Source organism: Heterodontus francisci, chromosome 11 (assembly GCF_036365525.1).
Source record: "Heterodontus francisci isolate sHetFra1 chromosome 11, sHetFra1.hap1, whole genome shotgun sequence".
In the NCBI taxonomy this organism is placed as follows: domain Eukaryota; kingdom Metazoa; phylum Chordata; class Chondrichthyes; order Heterodontiformes; family Heterodontidae; genus Heterodontus; species Heterodontus francisci.
The window spans coordinates 64,088,389-64,113,929 of NC_090381.1; the positions used below are offsets into that span (position 1 = coordinate 64,088,389).

Below are 25,541 nucleotides of genomic sequence, written 5' to 3' on the forward strand. Positions count from 1 at the left end.
TCTTCCTCACAAAATGCATCACGTCACACTTCTCTGTGTTAAATTTCATGTGTCATGTGTCTGCCCATTTCACTAGTCTGTTTATTTCCTCCTGAAGTCTATTACTATCCCCCTCACTGTATACTACATTTCCAAGTTTTGTGTCATCTGCAAACTTTGAAATTATGCCCTGCATACACAAATCCAGGTCATTAATATATATCAAAAAGAGCAGTAGTCCCAACTCTGAGGGATGCCACTGCACACATCCCTCCAGTCTGAAAAAACTGTTCACCACTACTCTCTGCTTTTTGTCAGTTAGCCAAGTTTATATCCATGTAGCTACAGCCTCCTTAATCCCATGGGTTTCAATTCTGGAAACAAGCCTATTATGTCAGGGGAAGGTTCTTTACCCAGAGAGTGGTCGGGGCATGGAATGCCTTGCCTGGGGAAGTTGTTGAGTCAGAAACTTTAGGGACTTTCAAACGGCTTTTAGATAGGTATATGGATAAAGGAGAATGATGGGGTATAGATTAAATTGTCCTTGACAGAGGACAAAGGATCGGCACAACATCGTGGGCCGAAGGGCCTGTTCTGTGCTGTATTTTTCTATGTTCTATGTTCTATGTGGTACTTTATCAAGTGCCTTTTGAAAGTCTATATACACAAAATCAACCACTCTACTCTCATCAACTCTCTCCATTACTTCATCATAGAAGTACGTGGAAACCTTTCCTTTGTGGGGCCAGAAGGTACCTTCTATCTGGCGAGCCTTTCTTTGGTGCCAGCTAGTGGTCTCCAGCAGCCCAAACTTCTGTTGCTGCTTGCTAGCCAGCTGCTGCCTGCCGCCTCTTTTGTACGGCCAACTGACTGGCAGGATGCAGATGAGGCCTGGAGGGTGAAACACCCTGGGTCTAGATCCAGGACTATGAGTATGTTTTGCCCTTCACCAGCCCAAAATTTGCTGGGAGCTAAAATTGACCTTGTTGTCTATGCTGAGTTATTTGATCACAGCCAGCATGGTGGGAGAAGAGCTGAAGTTGGTCTCAATGCCCCTGAGCTAGTAAGAAAATCAGTAAGGTTTTCATTCATGATTATTATCCTGTGACCCCTGCTGGAAGTGCACATGTGAATATGAGAATGGGTTTGGGCTTGCAACGTTCAAATAGCGTGGCAACATTCAGGACCTAGGTTCATCCCAAGAAAATGGCTTCTTGCTGGGTTACCAGAGGGCATCCAGTACCCATAGAACCTTACTCAGCGAGCAGTCAACAGTTTCAATGGAAGGCAAGAGGTAGGGACAAGGAAGAATAGAAAGAAATTTAAGAATTGATTTGCACTTTTTACATTGTTCTACAGTAACAAATAAAAGGGTGAAGTGTTGTCCTAGACTCCTGTACAGTACACAGTGCAAGAAAGGTAACGTTTTACTGCTGTTGCATTCTCTAACATCTCGGGTTGCTAACCTGCCAGATTATCCTGGAATCTCCCGCACAGTGCTGCAAGCTACCCGGGAGAAGAATATTTTTTTTTTAATTGGATGTTCTTCAATTTTCTTTGAAGACTTTTGTTTATTTGTTATAAAAACACTTGGGGAAAGGGGGGAGGGGGTGGGAAAGGCTGTTTGATTGACAGTTAATCATCTGTTCACTTTCCAATTGGGCTGGGAAGGTGGTGCATTGCGAGGATGGATGTGTCAGGGTGACCAATGCCGGGACCATGATGGTGAGGCGGTTAAAGGTGGGAGGTCATGCAATGAAGTCTCCGAGAATATGTCCAAACAGAGTTGGCAACTCCACAACTGAACGTTTAGTCCACTGTTCTGGAAACTTACCTCTCAGGCTTTGCAGCAAAATCTGGAAGCATTCCACAGAGAAGCAGTTTATCTGGTCAAAATGGCACATAGTGATTCCTTAAGACAGCTCTTTCATAGGCGGGAATTTTTTGCCCTCCCACCCCCACCCAGGAGCAGGCTGGGAGTCGGGGGAGTATGGTAAAATCGAGTGGGAGGTGGCGGTGCCATTCCCGTTGCCTACCTGACCCCCCTGCTATTGTACCAGTGGCGGGGGAGGTGGAAAATTGCCTGCTCACCCCAGGCCATTTGAAACCCTTAAGTGGCCAATTAGTTGCCACTTAAGGGCCTCCGCCCATCACCACACGGTCACTTCAGCACCTGAGGAGGCTGTGCAATAATACCTAGTGGCCTCATTATGGGCTGGGGGGGGTCCTCCTTATGGGGCACTCTGTGCCCCATGGAGGGCACCCCCAGCAGCACGGGCCACCCCCACTAAAAGTAACCCTCATGCTCTACAGTCCGACCCCACCCTCCCTCACGGAGGCCCAGCCAATTGTCCCTGAGGAGGCTCGATCCTCACTTCCTTTTTGGAGGCTGGCATCAAGGTCCTCTTCTGGCTGGGTGCAGTCCCAGCAGTGGCCACTGTTCCCGGTGACGCTGCTTGGACTGAGGAGCTGCTGGCCCTCTGATTGGCCAGCAGCTCTTGGAGGTGGGACTTCCTGCCTCTGGCTGGGGGTGGGGTGTAGTCCCGAATGAGGCCAATTAAGGGCCTGGACCACGCAAGATTGCTGAATGGCTTCCAGGCCTGGTGGAGAAGGGCTCTCCCTGGACTTTTCAGCTGGTGGGTGGGGCCACCGCCACAACATAAAATTCCGGCCATAGGTGATTATCCCGTCTCCGCCTGGCCTGGGGATCCAGGTCACATTTTATGGTTCCTAGGCCCTTAATTGGTCTGAGGCGGGGCTTCCACCTCATTGATGCAGGAAGTCCCACCTAATGGAGCTGCTGGCCAATCAGCGAGCCGGCAGCTCTTAGTCCCAGCAGAGTCACTGGGAGTGTTGGCCACTACTGGGACTGCAACCCAACATCAACAAGAAGAGGAAGGACACCCTGGGAAAAGGTAAGTTTTTGTGGCCTAGCCGGGGATGATCGGTCAGATCCTGGCGAGGCAAAGGTGGTCAATTGGGTGGATGGTGGGGGGGGGGTGCGTGTTGGGGGTGTTTGGGACATTGGGGGCAGCCCACTGTTGGGCTCCTGGTACCTGATGATGAGGGCCCCCCACCAGACCGTCAGAAAGTCGCCTGCTTTTGTCAGGAGGCTTTTCTCAGGTCTTGGCTGCCCGACCAGCCAAGAGTAAAATCACTGTGGTGGCAGGTGGAGGCCCTTAAGTGGCTGTTAACGGGCCACTTAAGGACCTCGATTGGCCTGGGGCGGGCGGGCCAGTCTTGGCCGTCACTGCCCCATGTAAAATGGCAGCAGAGGTGGGAGCAGGTCGGGAAAGGCCCCCCGAGCCTCCCAGTCCATTTTACGCCCCCCACCACCCCGCTGTTTTGGGGGGCATAAAATTCTGGCCATCGTGTCAAAAATATCACACTATGTTCAGGTACTGAACCCAAAACATGTTTCGTTCACATGTACAGCACTGGAGCAAGATGAAACTTTTGTCCCAAGTGTTTGCTTGATGGATCAGAAATCCGCCAACAAAAAAAAGGCTTGTCGTTCTCTGAAATCTTTATTCATGTTTGTAATGTTAACTTGGTTGTTGTTCAGCCAGGACAGGCACAATTATCTGTTTTCTGAATAAAATGTAATATTGCTTTACTTTTTCTTCTTATGCTATGACAAAAACACATTTTCTTATGATTTAATTATTATTTAATTGCATTCTGCTAAAATTAAAAATAATTAAATTGCAGAATCACAGCTTTAATGCATGTTTTTGTTTTGCAATGTTTTCCAATTGCTCCCCTCCTCCCTCTTAGTAAGTAGAATTATAAGGGTAAATTTAACTATTGGCGATGATGTAACGGATGATATTGGATTGGTCACCTCTTATATAGGCTGCCTATTTTTTCTTTCCATTAAAGTCAATCCCATTGTGCACTTCAAGTTAAAATCACGTCTCTTATGTAGGAAGCTAGGTGAAAGCCCGAATCCTACTATTCTGGAGTGCAGCATGTTGAAGCTACAAGAAACTGGCAACTGTTAGGAAAATATAAGCCCTGGATGCCCAGTCATGAATATAACAAGGATTATTGAAAACCTGATAAGGGCACTAAAAGTAAATCCCTGTATTTTTATAAAGCAATCTGTCAAGACCCTCAGTACAGAACACATTCTACAATCTCCTAAAATCGCAATAAAAATGGAGGTGAGAATGACAGCTGCCCTTATAAAGTATATGAAGAGACAGGCACTAGAACATGGTGAACTTTACAGAACAGGGTTATAGTTATAGCATTCTCTGATTGTCATGAGTAACCATTCTGCAATAATTAATCAACTGATTTCTATCAAATCATTGTAAGGCAGTTGACGCCATGATACCAATGGCAGGGTTCCATTGCATTTTTCTAGCAGATTATGAAATATTTTCTATTTTACTGTAAATTTGAAGATATGTTACCAATGCAGAAATGTACTGTACTCAATTAGTCTAGACATGCAACCAACAGATGTGTATCCAGACATATACCCAAGAACAACCATGTCTTATTTCTTTTGTGCAAAGCTTATTTCAACATTTTGAGGTAAAAGCAACTCAAAGAATTGTAATAATGTCTATTGCCACAATAAGTGGTTTCATTTCACTATTGTTTTTGTCATGACACTATGGGGTAGATTTTTGTTGGCATTCTGGATTGATCATCCATTATCGAAACTGCCCAATTTTATTTTCCCTTCATTTCAAAGAAAGTGAAAATCAGCCAGTTTCTATCATAGGCCGCTGATCCACAAAACCAGTTTTATGCCAGGTGGCAAGTTTGAAATTGATCCCTACAGATCGCTACAGGCCATAGAATAGAATAAAATAGTGAATAATTTTGATCAATATCAGAAATATTGGGGAAAAAGTTTCCTCTGGCCTCTGTAAATTAATAAAACTGTAAACAATGAACAAATTTACAATGTTCAGTATTTTTAGCAAAATCAGTATAGCATTCCAATAGAACATTTGGAGATTTTACTAGAATCAGTGATCAGAGGAAATATTCCTAATGTATATTGTCCAGGGAAAATCGCCTCCCTTTGAATTCCAGCATCAATAATTCCCTAATTTTATGTGTATTTGTGTGTTTGTGTTGATAGTTATATACATTTTTTTCTTAAAAGTTCATTATAGTTGATGGACATTATAACAGTGTGATTGGTGCTCTAAAAACCCAAGTACCACAAGAGCAGGCCATGTTTTCCAGCTGCAATTTTCTAAGTAGGATATTTCCTAGTGTCTGAAACATTGGAGGTCAGGCACTTTCCAATAAGTGAAGGGATTGGAATCAGCTAATAGTGACTGACTCAGAACAATATAAAATAAGTCTTTGAAGCAGATTATTTCATGGCCTGCTATGTTCCGACACAATTTACTGTTAGGAGGCATTACTGCATGTTGGAATAGCACCGAGCTAATCTTAGTATTGTGATCATAGTCCTGATGACACATGTTAATTTACAGACAACCCATTTTATAGAAATATTGATCTCACTCTCCATTTGGATGGATATAGCTGACATAAACAATCTTTCTTTCTTCTTTTGGGCCTCCTTATCTCGAGAGACAATGGATACGCGCCTGGAGGTGGTCAGTGGTTTGTGAAGCAGCGCCTGGAGTGGCTATAAAGGCCAATTCTGGAGTGACAGGCTCTTCCACAGGTGCTGCAGAGAAATTTGTTTGTTGGGGCTGTTGCACAGTTGGCTCTCCCCTTGCGCCTCTGTCTTTTTTCCTGCCAACTACTAAGTCTCTTCGACTCGCCACAATTTAGCCCTGTCTTTATGGCTGCCCGCCAGCTCTGGCGAATGCTGGCAACTGACTCCCACGACTTGTGATCAATGTCACACGATTTCATGTCGCGTTTGCAGACGTAAACAATAAAATATGGAAAAGCTATATCAGAAATTATATATCACCAGCAATTTGTTTAATGGAAACAACATGGGCAGATGAGGAACAATCCAGTGTTCTGGAAGCATCTCCAGATTATCCTATCAGAACATAAGATCAGACACTCTGGCTATCATACATGCCTGAAACAGCAGTTTAAAGTACACAATTTCTAGTTCTTGTGAAACTTTATTTGACTGGTGATCACAAGCTCATTTCTCATTCACTCTTTGAACAACAGTCCCTGTCTGTACAGCAGAGTCAGTAACAACTGTTGTAAGACAATAATTACACATTCAAATTTAATAACGTCACTTACAAAATGAAAACATCAACATCCAAGTTAGAGTTAGATTTTATGAGACGGTAAATGGTTTCGACATACTGAACACAATTGAAGTTGCAGGCCATTCTAACATATCTTGCTATTGTACCATACAATTTTGATATGAGGTTTTCAAATATTTAATTTTTGAAGTGACTACTGGAATAGGAATAGTTATCTAATGGAATTCATATTGTTCTGTGTCTCCAGTACAGTGGTTTATAAGATAGCAATGATGGAAGAGTCATGAATATGTTGATATTATATAATTAGATAATAAGTTGAGAGTAAATTAAGGTTCAATGGCACTGCCACCAGCAATTGCATTGCCAGCTGACACTTAGGACCTCACATGGTGGGCAGCATATCCTTATTTTCTATTCATTGATTTAAATAGATGGAAAATCATGGGCAGTGTATCTGCAATTTTCTAATAATTCACCCAACGCATGTGAAGTTCTGCTGGTGGAATACGGTTTCAGAAAACTTCACCCTGCTGTCTAGGCTCATACAAGAGAAATAGTCAGTTAGGGAAAGTAATAAAGGCCAGTTGGAAGTCATGAACTTGCTTCAACATGAGAGATACTGCTTCTTTTGTAATTGTTTTATCATGTGTATCAGTATTTCCGGCGTATATGATACGCCCAGTAGGATTTTGAAAGGAGTACTGAGGGAGACACTGAGTTTAGATACTAAAACCAATACAGTGCAGGGAAACTGACTACAGAATTCTGAGGTAGAACACTGAGGAGGAATGCTGAATAAGGATAATGAACAGGAATCTGAGGAGCAGGTATAAAGAACAGGGATACTGAATCTGAGAATCTAACAGGAATGTGGGGAGCAGAGATACTAAGGACTAATACTGAGAAAACATGCTAAATGTCTACAACATATTTGACTTTGAAAACTGACATACATTATAATTTATAACATAACAATAATAATTGATCTGAATGACTAGTTTTATTGTTCATCACTAACTTCATGGCAAACAATTAAACCCCTGGAAGGTTCTAATTACTAAAAACTACAATCAAGATTTTATGGCTAAAAGAATACTATCCAGTTCACAAATTCATGTGTTTTTCAGGATAAATGTATAGATATGCTCAGAATGTATTGTACACATTAAATAAAACAGAGAAATAATAAAATCAATTAGACTCTAGCCCACATAACTGTCTTGTGTTTCCAGAGTCTAAAATGATGCCATGCATCACTGAAACAACAGCTTAAAGTATGCAGTGGTAAAATGGCATCATGGGCTGATTAATATTTAAGACAGATTGTATTTCTACCACACTCTCCCACTAAAGCCATGCTTCTGATCTCGGCTATTCAGACGTTTTCCAACAGAGAGAAAGGGATTACCAGGGAAATCATCCCACGAAGCTCCCAGGCACCTCCTAGTGGTCTTTTTCAAGCAACACTGGTGGTGACGAGAAAACATATTGCTCTTCTGCATGCCGTGACTGGAAATGGTGCACAATATTGACAAGGAGAAATTAGGAAAATGCCTTCAAAATAGGATGGGTCCCCCTTGCCAATGAAAAGAAGGAATCATTTGATTCCTTTACTATTCAGCAAAATACCACAGCAACTTAATTGCTTCCATACATTTCCTGGAATGTTTTCACTTATGGGTGTATTCAGGAAAACAGACATGAACACAATCAAAGACTACAGGAAAACTATTGGGAGTGACAGTGCAATATAAAGGAAAAACACGGTCATGATGTTGAAGCAATGCTAGGCCAGCAATCAGGTGCAGGCTGCAAAAGTTTGGTTTTCTTGGAAGCCATTTGCCCCTTTTATTAGAAGTAAGAGGCAGTAGTAGTATTGTTAACCTAACACCTGGGCACCAGTCACCACCAGGCTCGCAAATGCCTCCGAACCCGTAGTGACAAGCAGAGGAGTATGGCCGGGGGTGGGGTGTTAATGAGCAGTCACTGAGGGGTGGGTGGCTGGATGTTTTCATGACAGATTTTTGGTTGCTTGTTTTCACTTTTCCATTTTATTTTTACAGAACCTGCAGCAAGTTGTTTTGTTTATTTCTGGCAATGCTCCAATTCTAGTAGGATCATAAGAAGAAATAGCTAGGGTTGTCTTTTTTACTATATAATTCCAAACAGTCTAGCTTCAGTCTTTGCAGCTGATAAAATGTGACATTCTATAATTCTTTGATTATTGGAAGATTTTTCAACTCTAACCATCAGTGTGTTTCTTTCAAATGCTAGTTCTGTCTGGAAATTTCTACTTTATTTTCCTGCAAGTTATTTTATAATTTCTCTTTCATCCATATCTCTCACTATTCAAAATACCAGTCCCTGGCTTACAGAGTTGACTGAGAGAAACCTGTTCAGGTAGACTCACTCTCCAAGTTTCCCAACGTCTCTGGAGAAAAAACCTGGCCTCTATTCTTTCCCTCTTTGAAGTATCTGGTCTCAAACTTAGTGCCTCCCATGTGGCCTGCAGTCCACACAATAAACTCTAGCTTTCATTTTTAGTCACAGTTCATCTGATTGTGTTGATCTGTAGGCTGGCATCAGTACACTAACCTCCTCGTTGCTGCTTGATTTGAATTGAAATGCCTAAATAAAGCCTACCATAGTGTAACATCTGGCCCTCATTCCCATGAGTGGATTTATATAATGGAAATGCAACAGCAGCAAAAGCTGTGTTTAACAGATGGTAGCCCATTGCTATAGCAATGCCGATTAATCATACATTGCTTTAGGAAAATAACGTGCACCTCTACAATTAAAATTATTGTGTCTTACTGTAGTAAACTTGTTACATTGGTCATTGGTTCATGCTCACCTTGTGATACTACAAGATGCTTGCTCTTTGCTAACTCTTTTTGTTAATGGCCAATTAGGATGACAATTGTCATCAACAGTGATTGTTAACAAGTGCCCCCCTTTTAGTGGGACACAAACAATAAACTGTAATTTATCAGTAAAACAAAAAAATGTAAAGTAAAATGTGGTTGGCTGTGTCCACTCTAATTCCTCCGGTGCTCACCAGTTGTAGAAGGCTTCAGGCGTACTCCCAGACACTGCGTACTCCCTCACCAGGCACAAATATAACCAGAGAAGAGAGGCAAGTTGCTCTTTGTTAACCATAAGACACCACAGGCAATCAAATCCCCACAAAAACACCGTCAGCCATGTTGGGTTTGTACCTACATAATTAAACAAATAAAGCATTACAGCTCCAACTGAATGCCTGACTTCAATATTTTTTGAATTCTGTGGTTATGAAAATCCATAAAGCAGAACAGGATAGAAGTCATGTGAGAAGTGTAAGTATATGCAAATTAGGTGGTAAGAAAGCTCTGGAGTGGAAAGGAATAACTATAAACTAGAGTAATAGTATCTGAGAGAGAAACAGAAAAGGAGCTTATAGAGGAAGAAGAAAGGCTTGGAAGCTGGGAGAAAGTGCTTCCAATCATGACCTGCTGAGCTGCAGCTGTAGGGAGAGATTAGAGGCTAATGCACACAAATGTGGAGCAATGTCACAGGAGATCAGCTGGTATAATTTATAAGTGTTTGCATGTGCTACTGTTGCTATACAGCAGTAAATATAATTGATGCACAACAAATGCTTCCACTAAGGCAAACTAAGTCTGTAGTATTTGTTGCGTGTATGAGTAACATGAACAGTGGTTTACCCTACACCATAACCTGCATGTATGTTAGGCATTGATACAGGATGCAGGGGAGCTTGCATTTGAAATAGGAATGAAAACTTGTTCCAAACATGTCTTTTTCATGAGACCACAATGTACAGGTAGAACCACATTACAAGTGAATGCCTGTAAATGACTCAGATAGAACTATGAAAATAATAAGAGATATATGTTAGCTATCAGGAACTGACAGTTTGATTGGGATGTGACATTATTTTAGAGAGCGTTAGCTTCTATTTATAAACATATACTATACTTTTTTGCAGTTACATTGCGGGTGGTGTATCATAACTGTAGCATATGGGAGTTTGTGGAGAGCATTGCAATCCTGGACAACCACATCTGCTGTAAGTGTCTGCATCTCGAGGAACTTCAGCTCAGAGTTGTTCAGCTTGAGTCTGTCATAGGGAAAATGTTAGAAGCTATAATTAAAGACGTTATAGCAGGACATTTCGAAAAATTCAAGGTAACCAGGCAGAGTCAACATGGTTTTTTGAAAGGGAATCCTGTTTAACCATTTTATTGGAGTTCTTTGAAGAAGTATCATGTGCTGTGGATAAAGGGGAACCGGTGGATGTTCTGTACTTAGATTTCCAAAAGGCATTTGATAAGGTGCCACATCAAAGGTTATTGCGGAAAATAAAAGCTCATGGTGTAGGGGGTAACATATTGGCATGGATAGAAAATTGGCTAGCTAACAGGAAACAGAGAGTAAGCATAAATGGGTCATTTTCCGGTTGGCAAGATGTAACGAGTGGTGTGTCACAGGGATCAGTGCTGGGGCCTCAACATTTTACGATTTATATAAATGACTTGGATGAAGGGACTGAAGATATGGTTGCTAAATTTGTTGATGACACAACAATAGGTAGGAAAGTAAGTTGTGAATAAAGAGCGATATAGATAGGTTAAGTGAATGGGCAAAGATCTGGCAAATGGAGTATAATGTGGGAAAATGTGAAGTTGTTCATTTTGCTGGAAGACTAAAAATGAATCATATTATCTAAGTGGTGAGAGATTGCAGAGCTCTAAGATGCAGAGGGATCTGGGTATCCTAGTGCATGAATCACAAAAGGTTAGCATGCAGGTCCAGCAAGTAATTAGGAAAGCTAGTAGAATGTTATTGTTTATTGTGAGGAGAATTAAACACAAAAGTAGGGAGATTATGCTTCAGTTATACAGGGCATTGGTGAGACCACATCTGGAGTACTGTGTACAGTATTTGTCTCCTTATTTAAGGATGTAAATGCATTGGAAGCAGTTCAGAGACGGGTGGGTTGTCTAATGAGGAAAGATTGGACAGGCTAGGCTTGAATCTGCTGGAGTTTAGAAGAGTAAGAGGTGACTTGATTGAAACATATAAGATTCTGAGGGGTCTTGACAGGGTGAATGTGGAAAAGATGTTTCCTCTTGTGGGAGAATCTAGAACTAGGGGTCACTGTTTAAAAATAAGAGATCGCCCATTTAAGACAGAGAGGAGGAGAAATTTTTTTCTCTCAGAGAGTTGTGAGTCTTTGGAATTCTCTTCCTTAAAAGGCAGTGGAAGCAGAGTCTTTGAATATTTTTAAGGCAGAGGTAGATAAATTCTTGATAAGCAAGGGGGTGAAAGGTGGTTGGGGGTAGGTGGGAATGTGGAGTTAAGGTTACAATCAGATCAGCCATGATCTTGTTGAATGGCAGAGCAGGCTCGAGGGGCCGAGTGGACTACTCCTGCTCCTAATTCGTATGTTCCTATGAGTTGGAGGTGCAGACATTTCGGGGCATCAGGGAGGAGAAGAGTTACCTGGACACTTTGATTCAGGACGTAGTCACACCCCTTAGGTTAGGGAATGGTACAAGTCTGGTTAGTGGTCAGGGACAAGAAGGCGTGATTGAGCATCAGGCAGGTAAGGAAACCTCAGATGCCATACTGGAGGAGTCTCAGCCTGTGTGGTGACGGCAAAGTCTGCAGTTGGATGACAAAACTGTCCATGGCAGCATGGTGCAGAAGATCATTCAAGTGAGGGGGGTAGTGAAAGGAATGTGGTAATGATATGGGAGCAGAGTCGGGGAATAGATACTGTTCTCTGTAGCCATAACCTGGAGTTCCAAAGATGTAACTTTGATGATGATTGAGAATAGACTGATGGAGCAGTAAATGGCCGGATTGGATTGTCCTCCTTTTTGTGAACAGGACATACCTAGGCAATTTTCTGTTGTTGGGTAGTGTTGTAGCTCTAGTGGAATAGCTTGGCTAGGGGTGCAGCTAGTTCTGGAACACGTCTTCAGTGTTACAGCTAGGATGTTGTCAGGGCCCATTGCCTTTGCTGTATCCAGTGCCTTCAGTCGCTTCTTGCTATCACGTGGAGTGAATCGGATTGGCTGAAGACTGGCATCTGTGATGCTGGAACCTCAGAAGGAGGCCAAGATGGATCCGCAACTTGGCATTTCTGGCTGAAGATTGTTGCAAATGATTCAGCCTTGTGTTTTGCACTAATGCGCTGGGCTCCCCCATCATTGAGGATGAGGATGTTTGTGGAGCCTCCTCCTCTGGTTAGTTGTTTAATTGTCCACCACCATTCACGACTGGATGTGACAAGACTGCAGAGCTTTGATCCGATTCATTGCTTTTGGGATCACTTAGCTCTATCGCATGCTGCTTCTGCTGTTTAGCATGTGTATAGTCCTGTGTTATAGCTTCACCAGGTTGGCACCTCATTTTTAGGTATGCCTGGTGCTGCTCCAGGCATGCTCTCCCACCTTCCTCATTGAACCAGAGTTGGTCGCCTGGCTTGATGGTAATGATAGATTGAGGGATATGCTGGGTCATGAGGTTACAGATTGTGGTTGAATACATTCCTGCTGCTGCTGATGGCCCACCGCACCTCATGGATGCCCAGTTTTGACCCACTAGATCTGTTCTGAATCCATCCTATTTAGCACGGTGGTACTGTCCTCAGTACGAAGACAGGACTTTCTCTCTACAAGGACAGTGCGGTGGTCATTTCATCCAATACTATCATGGATTGACGTATCTACAAGTAGACTCGTGAGGACAAGGTCAAGTAGGCTTTTCCTCCTTGTTGGCAGATATGTCCTTCAGGACTTGGCCAGCTAGGTCTGTAGTGGTGCTATCGAGCCACTCTTGGTGATGGACATTGCAATCCCAGAGTACATTCTGTGTCCTTGCTACCCTCAGTGCTTATTCCAAGTGGTGTTCAACATGGAGGAGTACTGATTTATCAGGTGAGGGAGGGCAGTAGGTGGTAATCAGCAAGTTTCTTTGCCGATGTTTGACCTGATGCCATGAGACTTCATCAGATCCAGAGTCACTGTTGAGGACCCCCAGGGAAACTTGGTCCCGACTGTATACCACTGTGCCACCACTGGTGGGTCTGTCCTGCAGGTGGAACAGGACATGCCCAAGAATGGTGATGGAGGAGTCTAAGCCTTAAGGTATGGTTTGGTGAGTCTGACTGTTCAGGCTGTTGCTTGACTAGTTTGTGGGACAGCTCTCCCAATTTTGGCATGTCTCCCCAGATGTTAGTGACAACATTTCAGGGTGACTGGGCAGTATGTGCCTTTGTTGTTTCCAGTTCCTAGGTGGATGCCAGGTGGTCTGTCTTATTTTATTTTTATTCAAGTTTTCTATAGGGTGTGATAGTTCCTATATAGTTCCTGGAGCATATCAACATTACAAAGGAGGAGGTGTTGGAGGTTTTGAAGCGCATTAAGGTTGCTAAATCCCCAGGGCCCGACCAGGTGTATCCTAGGATGCTATGGGAAGCAAGGGAGGAGATTGCTGGGGCCCTGGCAGAGATTTTTGTATCATCGTTAGCCACGGGGTACCGGAAGACTGGAGGATAGCTAATGTTGTGCCTTTATTTAAGAAGGGCAGCAGGGATAAGCCAGGGAGCTACAGGCCGGTGAGCCTTACATCAGTGGTGGGAAAGTTATTGGAAGGGATTCTGAGAGACAGGATTTATATGCATTTGGAAAGGCAAGGTCTGATTAGGTATAGTCAGCATGGCTTTGTGCGTGGGAAATCAAGTCTCACGAATTTAATTGAGTTTTTCAAGGAGGTGACCAAGAGTATTGACGAGGGCAGGGCAATGGACGTTGTCTACATGAACTTTAGCAAGGCCTTTGACAAGGTCCCGCATGGTAGGCTGGTCCAGAAGGTTCGAACACATGGGATCCCGGGTGAGCTAGCAAATTGGATACAAAATTGGCTTGGTGATAGGAGGCAGAGAGTGGTAGTGGAGGGATGTTTTTCAGATTGGAGGTCGGTGACCAGTGGTGTGCCGCAGGGATCGGTGCTGGGCCCTCTGTTGTTTGTCATATATATTAATGACTTGGATGTGAATGTAAGGGGCATGATTAGTAAGTTTGCAGGTGACACCAAAATTGGTGGTATAGTGGACAGTGAAGAAGGTTGTCTAAGGTTACAACAAGATATAGATCAACTGGGAAAGTGGGCAAGGGAGTGACAAATGGAATTTAACGCAGACAAGTGTGAAGTGATGCATTTTGGGATGTTAAACCAGGGCAGGACATATACAGTGAATGGCAGGGCCCTGGGGAATGTTGTTGAGCAGAGAGACCTTGGGGTGCAAGTACATAGTTCCCTGAAAGTGGCAACACAGGTAGGCAGGGTGGTGAAGAAGGCGTATGGCATGCTTGCCTTCATCGGCCGAGGCATTGAGTACAAGAGTTGGGACGTCATGTTACAGTTGTACATAACGTTGGTTAGGCCGCATTTGGAGTACTGTGTGCAGTTCTGGTCGCAGCACTACAGGAAAGATGTGATTAAGCTAGAGAGGGTGCAGAAAAGATTCACAAGGATGTTGCCTGGTTTGGTGGGCTTGAGTTATAGAGAGATTGGATAGGCTGGGTCTGTTTTCCCTGGAGCGAAGGAGGCTGAGATGGGGCATGATAGAGGTATATTAAATTATGAGAGGCATAGATAGGGTAGATAACCAGAGTCTGTTTCCCATGGTAGGGGTGACTAAAACTAGAGGGCATAGATTTAAGGTGAGAGGGAGGAGGTTTAAAGGGGATCAAAGAGGTAAATTTTTCACACAAAGCATAATGGGTATCTGGAATGAGCTGCCTGAGGAGGTGGTGGAAGGCAGGAACAGTAGCGACATTTAAGAGGCATCTGGACAGGTACTTGAATGAGCAAGGCAGAGAGGGATATGGAATTAATGCAGGTAGGTGGGATTAGTATAGATAGGCATTATGGTCGGCATGGACGTGGTGGGCCGAAGGGCCTGTTTCTATGCTGTACCACTCAATGACTCTGTATCTCACTCTCACAATTGCTAATTTATCTCGGCTTTTGGCTGAACCAAAATTTTCGTGTCCAGCTTGCCTCCTTCCCATCCGTAAACAACAAGGTGTCCAAAGCTCAGCTGACCCATTCTGTTCCACTACATCCCACTTGCCCATCATTTCTGTCCTCACTGATTTACAATGACTCCCTACCACCAAAGCACTGAATTCAAAATTCCAATTCTAATCTTTAAGTCATTCCACCGCATCACCGCACTAAATCTTTGAATTTGCCTTCATATTTTTGCACGTCAGTCCTCAAACTCTGGCCTTAGTGCGTCTCTTCTTCATTTGACTACCATTTGTGGCTGAGCCTTCAGCTGCCTTTGCCCTACTATCTAGAACCACCTCCCTATTTTTTTTTCTGCCTATGTACTTCTCTCTTTTCCTTTAAAAGCCTCCTAAAACCCAAACCAAGCTTTTAGTTCACTTCGCCATGGCTCGACACACATTCCTTGCATGAGACATAAATGTTGTTCTTGAAATGCTTAGCAGGTCAGGCAACATCTGTGGAGAGAGAAGCAGAGTTAACATTTCAGGACTGTGACCTTTCATCAGAACTGGCAAAAGTTAGAAAAATATTAGGTTTTAAGTGGGTGGTGATGGGGAAGAGAACAAAAGGGAAAGTGTTTAATAAGGCAGAGGGCAGGAGAGATTAAATAACACAAATGTCTTGGGACAAAGTCAAAGATAGTTTTCCACCATCTGCAGTATCTTGCTTTTATTTTAATGTTGTTCTTGAACTCGTCACATCGTGGCACTTTGTGCCTGGACTAAAGATGGCGGCGATCTAGTCAGCTTCGCCCACATCCTGAACGGAAATCGATATGTATAAATTATTTTTTCGAATGTATGTGTAAGTCTTGTTAATGACAATTCTGATGCTGTCATTTACATAACAAGGTCTCGCTGTCCTCGTCAGTATCTAATATGCGTTCGGCAGACGGTCAGAGGTCAACTGGGTACGTCTGCGTCGGGGGAGAGTTATGGGCAAATTGAAACCAGAGCGGCAGGGGATTGTGGGCCGGTGAAGGTCAGTGCCGTGAGGGATTGTGGGCCGCTTCGGAGTGCTGACGGCCCTTCTGGAGGACTCGGGCTGAGGACGTGGAGCGATGGCGCCTAAAGGCAGCAGCAAGCAGCAGTCAGAGGAGGACTTGTTGCTGCAGGACTTCAGCAGAAATGTCTCGGCGAAATCATCCGCGCTCTTTTATGGAAACGCGTTCATTGTGTCGGCTATTCCTATCTGTAAGTGTACGGTGATGGCGGAGTCGGTGCTGCTGGCGGACACCGATCGTCTGGTGGGTGGGTAGGAAGGAGAGCGGCGTCGTTCATGGCCAGCGGGGCCCGGCTGGTTCAGGCTGTCTGTGCAATTCGTGTTTTTGCCTGGATGGATACGGAGGACGGGGCCTCGACCCTTGGGTTGGGTCATGGGCCAGTGTGAGTGAAGTGTCGGGTCTGTCTTTAAGGGATTCGGTGAACCGCCCAACAAATAATGGGGCTGATCATCTCCAGCCAATGGCTAGTTATTGCAAGATTATTCCACCAATTTTTATATATGTTATGTATTTTAATGTGAAGTGGGGAAAGACGCAGTTCACTTTTTATTTTTAACGTAACAAAAAGTTCAAATTGTTTCATAGTTGGCGGTCGGGTATAAGCCGGGATGGAAGGTTTTTGATCTTGAGAAACGATGTAACAACACAGATGGAGTTTAAGGTGGAAGTTCTTGTATATTGGGGTGGGGTGGGGTGGTGGTGGTACTAGGGGTTAGTGGCTGAAGGATGCTATACAAACTAAAGCAGGGGGGAAGGAAATGCTCACCAGACAGAGATTAAAGCATGGAGGATCCGAGCTGGAGAATGTTTAAAATTAAGAGCAATGAGAGTTATGTATGTAGAGGAAGTTTATGAAGTCAATGCATCAAAGGAAAGGGTACCAATAGAGCTGGGGAGGGATGGGTTGTAGGAGACAGTTGGAATCCGGGTGGTGGAGTTGACAGAATGTGCTCAGATGGAGGGCCTTAGAAAAATTGAATTTGGAGGTGACAAAGACATGAATGAGGATTGCAGTGGGATAAGGTTCTGATGAAAATTGTGACATTTCAGTGGTTGTAGTTTTGAGATGGGCTGGATGTGTTCAGCTTTGCTCAGGGTTGAGTGAGACACCAGTTACAAGCTGTGATTGAGCTTAAGTAGGCATCCAGGAAGGGAATTGGATCCATTGCAAGGGCAGAGGGTTTCTGATAATGGCTTTAATCTTTTCTAATATAGGGCTGTAAAAAGCTGCCTATGACTTAATGTTAATTATATAATACACCGTGACAGTCAAATTTGGAGTTGTAATGAAGAAGTATCACTGGGTGTCATTGGCACCCACATGAATGTTGACCCCATGTTTACATAGATCAGCACGGTTCAACAGAATTGCTGCCTAGTCACAAATGTAGCTATTTTGACATCATTTTAGCTGTGTACTAATTTTAGTAGAGAATGGCATACATATATTTGCAATGCAGGTAAATGTACTTAATATGAACATTTGCTTAACAAACATCTACCACCTTTCTAACCTAACTAGGGAAGTAAAGCACTCTGATCAAAAAACTCTCTGCTTTTCATATTTTTACCAACAAATGCACAGAAAGGTTAAAGTATGCATAGAAAAGTATGCAAATGAGTGTTGAGATCACATGCCCAACGATGGTGTCTATGACTCAGTTTTTATTTATTACTCAGAAATGCAATATCCACAACTATATTCCCAATTAGCCATATGTGGATAATGTATTGGACAACACTGATGTAGATGAATAGGAGGAGGTTAAGTAAAGTATCTTGGAGTGCATGTGGGCATGAGTGGAGAAGCCATTGTTGAGATGTTCTGGCTATGTTGGAACAAATAGAAATGATGAAAGTACCAAAGCAGCATGGCTAAGATGGAGGAGGAAAGTGTCTAAAGTGGGAGAAGGTAAGGGATCAATTCTGTGGTGTGTGAATTTCATCAGAAGTCTTGTTCTGAGCATGTTTTACTTACATTAAAATTTTAAACTTAAAAAAAAAATTGACATTTGTTGCTTTTTGATTTCATCATATGAGTAGAGGGTATGCCAGTGTTCTATTTCTTAGCAATAGATCTGTTTTAATCAATGATTGTTCTCACATTTCTGTGAGCTCCATTGACATTTGATTGAGTTTTTTGAGGAGGTGACCAAGAGGATTGACGAGGGCAGGGCGATGGACGTTGTCTACATGGGCTTTAGCAAGGCCTTTGACAAGGTCCTGCATGGTAGGCTGGTCCAGAAGGTTCGAACACATAGGATCCCGGGTGAGCTAGCAAATTGGATACAAAATTGGCTTGGTGATAGGAGGCAGCGGGTGGTAGTGGAGGGTTGTTTTTCAGATTGGAGGCCGGTGACCAGTGGTGTGCCACAGGGCTGGGTGCTGGGCCCTCTGTTGTTTGTCATATATATTAATGACTTGGATGTGAATGTAAGGGGCATGATTAGTAAGTTTGCAGGTGACACCAAAATTGGTGGTATAGTGGACAGTGAAGAAGGTTGTCCAAGGTTACAACAAGATATAGATCAACTGGGAAGGTGGGTAAGGGAGTGACAAATGGAATTTAATGCAGACAAGTGTGAAGTGATGCATTTTGGGAAGTTAAACCAGGGCAGGACATATACAGTGAATGGCAGGGCCCTGGGGAGTGTTGTTGAGCAGAGAGACCTTGGGGTGCAAGTACATTGTTCCCTGAAAGTGGCAACACAGGTAGACAGGGTGGTGAAGAAGGTGTATGGCATGCTTGCTTTCATTGGCCAAGGCATTGAGTACAAGAGTTGGGACGTCATGTTACAGTTGTACATAACGTTGCTTCGGCCGCATCTGTGTGCAGTTCTGGTCACCGCACTACAGGAAAGATGTGATTAAGCTAGAGAGGGTGCAGAAAAGATTCACAAGGATGTTGCCTGGTTTGGAGGGCTTGAGTTATAAAGAGAGATTGGATAGGCTGGGTCTGTTTTTCCCAGAGCGAAGGAGGCTGAGAGGGGACATGATAGAGGTATATAAAATTATGAGAGGCATAGATAGGGTAGATAACATCTTGCATGCTCCAACAATCTGCAGAATGGGCATATAATTGGAAAATGAATTTCAACTTCCATAAGTATTACATTTTGGTAAGAAAAGTCACATATTACTAAGAAAATAAGAATCTAAGAGGAGCAAAGGAATTTGGGAATATAAATACACAAATCAAAGTTGTGGCACAAGTCACCAAGACCATACAAAAGCAAATCAAGCACTGGCGTTTAGTTCTAGAGGGATAGAATTGAAACAGAGACACTATGCTGAACATGTATAGGACCTTGGTTAGACTACACAGAGTACTGCGCACAGTTCTGGTAACTATATTGTAAAATGGAAAAAGGGCACTGGAGAGGGTTCAAAGATGATTTACAAGGATGATACCAGAATGGAGAGATAATAACTATCGGGAAAGGATACACAGTCTGGATTGCTTATCTCTAGAAAAGAGAAGGCTGAGAGGTGAACTAATAGGGATCTTTAAAATTATAAAAGGTTCTGATAGAGTAGTCAGGGCGGCACAGTTGCGCAGTGGTTAGCACCGCAGCCTCTCAGCTCCAGCAACCCGGGTTCGATTCTGGGTCTTGCCTGTGCGGAGTTAGCAAGTTCTCCATGTGACCGCGTGGGTTTTCGCCGGGTGCTCCGGTTTCCTCCCACAGCCAAAGACTTGCAGGTTGATAGGTAAATTGGCCATTATAAATTTCTCCTAGTATAGGTAGGTGGTAGGGGAATTGAGGGAAGGTGAGGATGTGAGCGGGTAATGGGATTAATGTAGGGCTAGTATAAATGGGTGGTTGATGGTCGGCACAGACTCGGTGGGCCGAAGGGCCTGTATCTCTAAAATAAAAATAAAAAATAAAATAACCAGAGTCTGTTTTCCATGGTAGGGGTGACTGAAATTAGAGGGTATAGATTTAAGGTGAGAGGGAGGAGGTTTAAAGGGGATCAAAGGGGTAAATTTTTCACACAAAGCATAATGGGTATCTGGAATGAGCTGCCTGAGGAGGTGGTGGAGGCAGGAGCAGTAGCGACATTTAAGAGGCATCTGGACAAGTACTTGAATGAGCAAGGTATAGAGGGATATGGAATTAATGCAGGCAGGTGGGATTAGTATAGATAGGCATTATGGTCGGTATGGACGCGGTGGGCCGAAGGGCCTGTTTCTATGCTGTATGACTCTATGACATCACATCTACAAGCAGTATGAGAATCAATGTATTTTAAGTGGCTACTAGGCTGCAGAGATTCAGTGCTATTTCTAAATAAGGTATTAAAGATTGTGATTCTTTTAATCATGTGAATTTGGTTAAATTTTTATCGGGAGGAAATGCAAGTTAGTGAGTTACAAATATTGAAAGTTTGGAGCTGGTGACTTTTGCTTTTGAGTTCTTTCTTCATGTAGGATTAGTATAAATGGCAGACTCGGTGGGCTGAAGGGCCTGTTTCAGTGCTGTATCTCTCTATGACTCTATGACTATGGGCTTTCTACTTCAGGTGAACCTATTTTCTGTGAATTCATTTGTCACTCATATCTGACATGTGAAGTGTTGCAGTATTTAAAATTTATTTGATATGCACTGGCTCCATTATCAATCAAACTGTCATTTCATAAGTATTAAGGGTAGCATTATTGTAAAGCTTTGGAAATATTGATTATTTTTTTGAGTAATCTGTTCCATTTAGCACTTTCAGATTGCCAGTATACAAAATATTCATCAGTTTTGCTGTTGCTTTGTCAGGATCCGCTTTTATGGGATTCCTTTGGTGGATCCATACATGTTTATGCAAATGTTTGTAGAATTCAAACATTTTTCTAAGAATACCATTTTTGCAGTACAAATAAACTTGTACCATTTCCCTTTCCTCAGGTCCCCCAAATGTAGATATAGATGAGTAAAGATCAGTGAAGTCTTTGTTTTGGAATTATGCTTATTATGAGACTTACTCACAGAACTTTGTGTTAGTATTAATAAACATCTCATCAGAAATTTTACACTTGCGTTTTTGGAGCAGTGGACTTTAAAGTTAAAACTTTAGCTTCTAAACTCTTTTTGGACTTTTTAATTCTAAATTAAGCTTGATCTAACTCGAAAAATTAGTTGAAAAAGGATTTTGACTATTTCCTCAAAGTGAGGAGGAATGTTAATTTTCACTCTTTCAGGGCAGTCTTTGTGAGAATACTGATGCAAGACCAAAGTGTTTAAAATACCTATTTATTGTAAGTGGAGTTGAAATTCTGAATCTATTGCCTTTTCTTCACTGCTGTAAGTCAGTTCCTGCTGATGATGCATATTGCCAATTGTAAGAGTCATGCTCTCTAAACTTTGTCTTTCAGGGCTCTACTGGAGGATCTGGCACATGGACCTTGTCCAGTCTGCAGTTCTGTACTGTGTTATGACCCTTGTCAGTACCTATCTTGTGGCATTTGCTTACAAAAATGTAAAGTTTGTCCTGAAACACAAGTAAGTAATTTCTAGATAAATATTATTTGTATAATTGTATGGATGATGTTCTGGAGCGTCACATTGTTAACAGAGATTCGTATTTCTAGGGTGGCACAAAAGAGAGAAGATGCAGTTTCTAAGGAGGTCACTCGGAAACTGTCAGAGGCTGACAATAGGAAGATGTCTCGCAAAGAAAAGGATGAAAGGTGTGTTTTTTTAAGTTTTTAAAGTTATAGTAGACACTGTCTTAAAAGTTGAGACCAGCAAAATATGCAAAAGTTAATTTGTATGTAAGATTGTAATGTGTGCAAAGTTGGGTTGTATGTTACACTTCTGAGTTTTTTTTTAAGCAAACACAGCGAGTAGCCAGCTAGTAACAAGGTTGAGCTGTTTATTCCACGTTTGTGGCTGTCTGTTGTGTTTAAGTGGACGCCAGTACCAAAATGATTCTGCTATTCTGTCCTAAATTTTGTTCTCAGAATTCTAAAGCTGAGTAACATTCGGTCTCTCGTCTGAAGGTGCATCACCATTTATGTAAAAATTATACCTCCAGCCCCACAAATCTGATTCTAAACCGAACTCTTATGAATCTCTGTACCATTTTGGTGTTCTATGCTTTAATACATAGCTACTAGTCTGTGAATGTTCAAGGGATTTAAGGGCAGTAACCCTTGTTTTATAACTCCAACAGTCATGGAGAAAGCCCTACTTAGAAATGATATCCGAGAGGATTGATTTTTGTTACTTTATCGAGTGGCTTGGAGCCTGAATGGTGCAGTGAGTTGTTCTATTCCTTTATCCTTCTAGCTCTTGGCTTTCAATGCAGTCTAGGCTCACAGACGAACTCCAAATAAATTTGACACTGTCAGTTTGGTTTCTAAAGGACATTATCACACTTGACAAAATGCCAATATCACCCAGAGAAGATGTAAAATGGCTGGTGTGAGAAGTGCAAAAAATTGGCAGTTGTGCAGTTGTTGGTCTATAGAAGATGAAACTTTAGTTTCCAGCATCAACTGCATTCAGGAAAGCGAGATCTACATGTGACCCAGCAGGCAGTCCTTAAGGGTCTGCTGCAGATTGCTACCAAAAAGTTAAGTTTGTTTTTAAAAACAAAAACACTTACTTGAATGTGCAGCCAGGAGCACTTCCTAATCCTAGCCACTGCTACCTTCCCTCCTGAATGCCCTCCTCTCCTGGTCCCTTTAAGAACTTACAGAAGTGGAGCAATCTTCGAGGCCACTTTAGCAAACTGTCTGGGGATGCCCAATAGTTGTCGGCAGCTCAGCCAGTTCGCTGATGATGAGGCTTAAGGCCCAATATTCGGTGTGTTTCTGGCCTATCTATTTAGGCACAAGGGTCAATTCCAGTGGCTCATACACCTGTTTTTGGATGCAAACAAAATTTTACCCTTTGTGTAGCATTTGCACAGAATGTGTGGTACTTTTTCCTAGGCATGTATCTATGGCTTTAGCAAGCCATGCTTAATTAAAAGCTTATTTTTCTCCCCAATAGAATTCTTTGGAAGAAGAATGAAGTGGCTGACTATGAAGCTACGACCTTTTCAATCTTTTACAACAACACCTTGTTTCTGGTTATTGTGATCATTGCTTCATTCTTTATACTGAAGAATTTCAATCCAACGGTGTATCCTTTTTAAAGCTGACATAGTATCAAAAGCTTGCAATTATTTGCATTTGGTTGGGGGGGGGAGGAGGGGGAATCAGTGCTGAGCCCAAGAAGGAAATATTAGGATAAATAGAAGCATTGTAGTTAGAAAATCAATATAAGTGGCTAAGTTATAAAGGGAAAATGGTTACATCGATGGTTAGTTTGAAGGTGACCATCCAATAATTTGGTTTCAGAAGCATGTCTATTTGGAAATGCTGTAGTTTTGCCACATAAAACGATAGTAGCCATGATACCTTCTTACAGTGCTGTCTTTGTATCATTCCTTTTAAATTGGTGTAGACTTTCACCTATAATGGTTGTTGCATTCCCAGGCAGCCATAAGGGTGGTACTGTTTGGAGCTGAACTACTGCAAGAGTAGATAGATAAAAAAAAAAAATTCCCTAATAAGGCCCTGCTAAGTTTACAAAGGCCAATAATTATCAGTCTACAAATTTACGTCCATCATAAGACAGCAGTTCATACTGCAGATTTCATTATGCACAATAAACCTTCTCTTTCCTCATTTGAATTTGAAGCCTGCAGATCAACGTGTAATTGTAGTTGAAATTAGAGAATAATATAATTGTCCGATATGTGCAGTCGGTCCTTTTGATCCGTCTGCGAATAATATTATGTCCAGAATAGCAAATTAGAATGCAATATATCTTCTGAAAAATAGATAGGAAAACAACTGAAGGGGTACCAAATTCCATTTATAACCTGTGTCACAACAACATTTACCTGAAAATAGCATTCAGTCTTTCCATTCAGATATAAATTATTTGTTATAAGTTACTGTATAAAACCTGTACTCCTTAATTATACTCTCAGAAACTACATCCTGTCCATTTGTGCTTCATCTGGGTTGATTGCTCTTCTTTCTACAGGCTCAAAGTAATTGCCTCTGGCTTTCTTAGTGAGCTGGTGTCAAGAATGGAATGGTCTGTGTTCTTAAGGATAAGGTCATTTAGATTTTAAAGGTCTGTAAAGTTGAGACCTGAAACCACAGAATTGGCCACAACTGAGACAACTACAGTTCTATGAACTGTATTTTTTAAAAATAATATACCTGCATTCCATGTTATCAGTTATGGATGTACTGTAATAAAGTGAATGCATTTTGCAACCAGAGTTTTTGTTTGGAAGTCTATTATTAGAAGTTTGCAATTTTGCTATATTTATAAATTTTATATTTATAACACACGCACACACTGGATTTATCAATGTTTCAGATACTGTAAAATTTGATAAGTTAAACTACTGGTGTCAAACCCAGACATTGAGAATTGGGCTCAAGTGTATGTGGTGTATTGTGTTGATACTTTATATATGTTAAGTGAATTAATTACAAATAGCTGCACAAATAATTTCATATTTCACTTTTTTGTATATGCTATGCATAGACTCATACTAATTATGAAAATCTGTACACTTGACACACAAGAAATAATTACTAATTTTCAGAAGTATCTGAATATATCTGACTGCACACAGTTCAGAATGATCAGAATGCAAATGTTTCTTTTATTCGCTCATGGGATGTGGGCGACGCTGGCTTGGCCAGCATTTATTGCCCAACCCTAATTGCCCTTGAGAAGGTGGTGGTGAGCTTCCTTCTTGAACTGCTGCAGTCTGTGGGTGTAGATACACCCGCAGTGCTGTTCTGAAGGGAGTTCCAGGATTTTGACCAAGCAACAGTGAAGGAACAGCAATATAGTTCCAAGTCAGGATGGTGTGCTGCTTGGAGGGGAACTTGCAGATGGTGGTGTTCCTATGCATCAGCTGCCCTTGGCCTTCTAGATGGTAGAGTTCTGGGTTTGGAAGATGCTGTCTAAGGAGGTTTGGTGAGTTGCTGCAGTGCATTCTGTAGATGGTACACACTGTGCGTCGATGGTGAAGATGGTGGATGGGTTGCCAATCAAGCGGGCTGCTTTGTCCTGGATGGTGTCGAGCTTCTTGAGTGTTGGAGTTGCAGCCATCCAGGCAAGTGGAGCATGTTCCAGCACACTCCTGGCTTGTGCCTTGTAGATGGTGGACAGGCATTGGGGAGTCAGAGTTCAGCTCTTTTGTCCATGTTTGGACAAAGGCTGTAATGAGGTCAGGAGCTGAGTGGCCCTGGCAGAACCCAAACTGAGCAT

At 42.3% G+C, this 25,541-nt stretch overlaps 1 protein-coding gene across 1 annotated transcript; it reads left to right on the top strand.

Moving 5' to 3' along the window:
* Positions 1-16,255: 16,255 nt before the first annotated feature.
* On the top strand, positions 16,256-24,534 carry ssr3 (signal sequence receptor, gamma). The gene is made up of 5 exons (XM_068041463.1): positions 16,256-16,450; positions 21,623-21,749; positions 21,839-21,937; positions 23,247-23,378; positions 24,235-24,534. The coding sequence occupies exons 1-5, from the start codon at positions 16,318-16,320 to the stop codon at positions 24,299-24,301; spliced, it is 558 nt and encodes a 185-aa protein (XP_067897564.1). The 5' UTR covers positions 16,256-16,317; the 3' UTR covers positions 24,302-24,534.
* Positions 24,535-25,541: the final 1,007 nt, after the last annotated feature.

What these genes read in the sequence shown, in the direction of transcription:
- ssr3 (XM_068041463.1), top strand. Translation starts at nt 16,318, where the DNA reads ATGGCGCCTAAAGGCAGCAGCAAGCAGCAGTCAGAGGAGGACTTGTTG. An exon ending in CGCAAAGAAAAGGATGAAAG is followed by an intron (nt 21,938 to 23,246) that starts GTGTGTTTTTTT and finishes TCTCCCCAATAG; the next exon opens with AATTCTTTGGAAGAAGAATG. An exon ending in AAGAATTTCAATCCAACGGT is followed by an intron (nt 23,379 to 24,234) that starts GTATCCTTTTTA and finishes TTATACTCTCAG; the next exon opens with AAACTACATCCTGTCCATTT.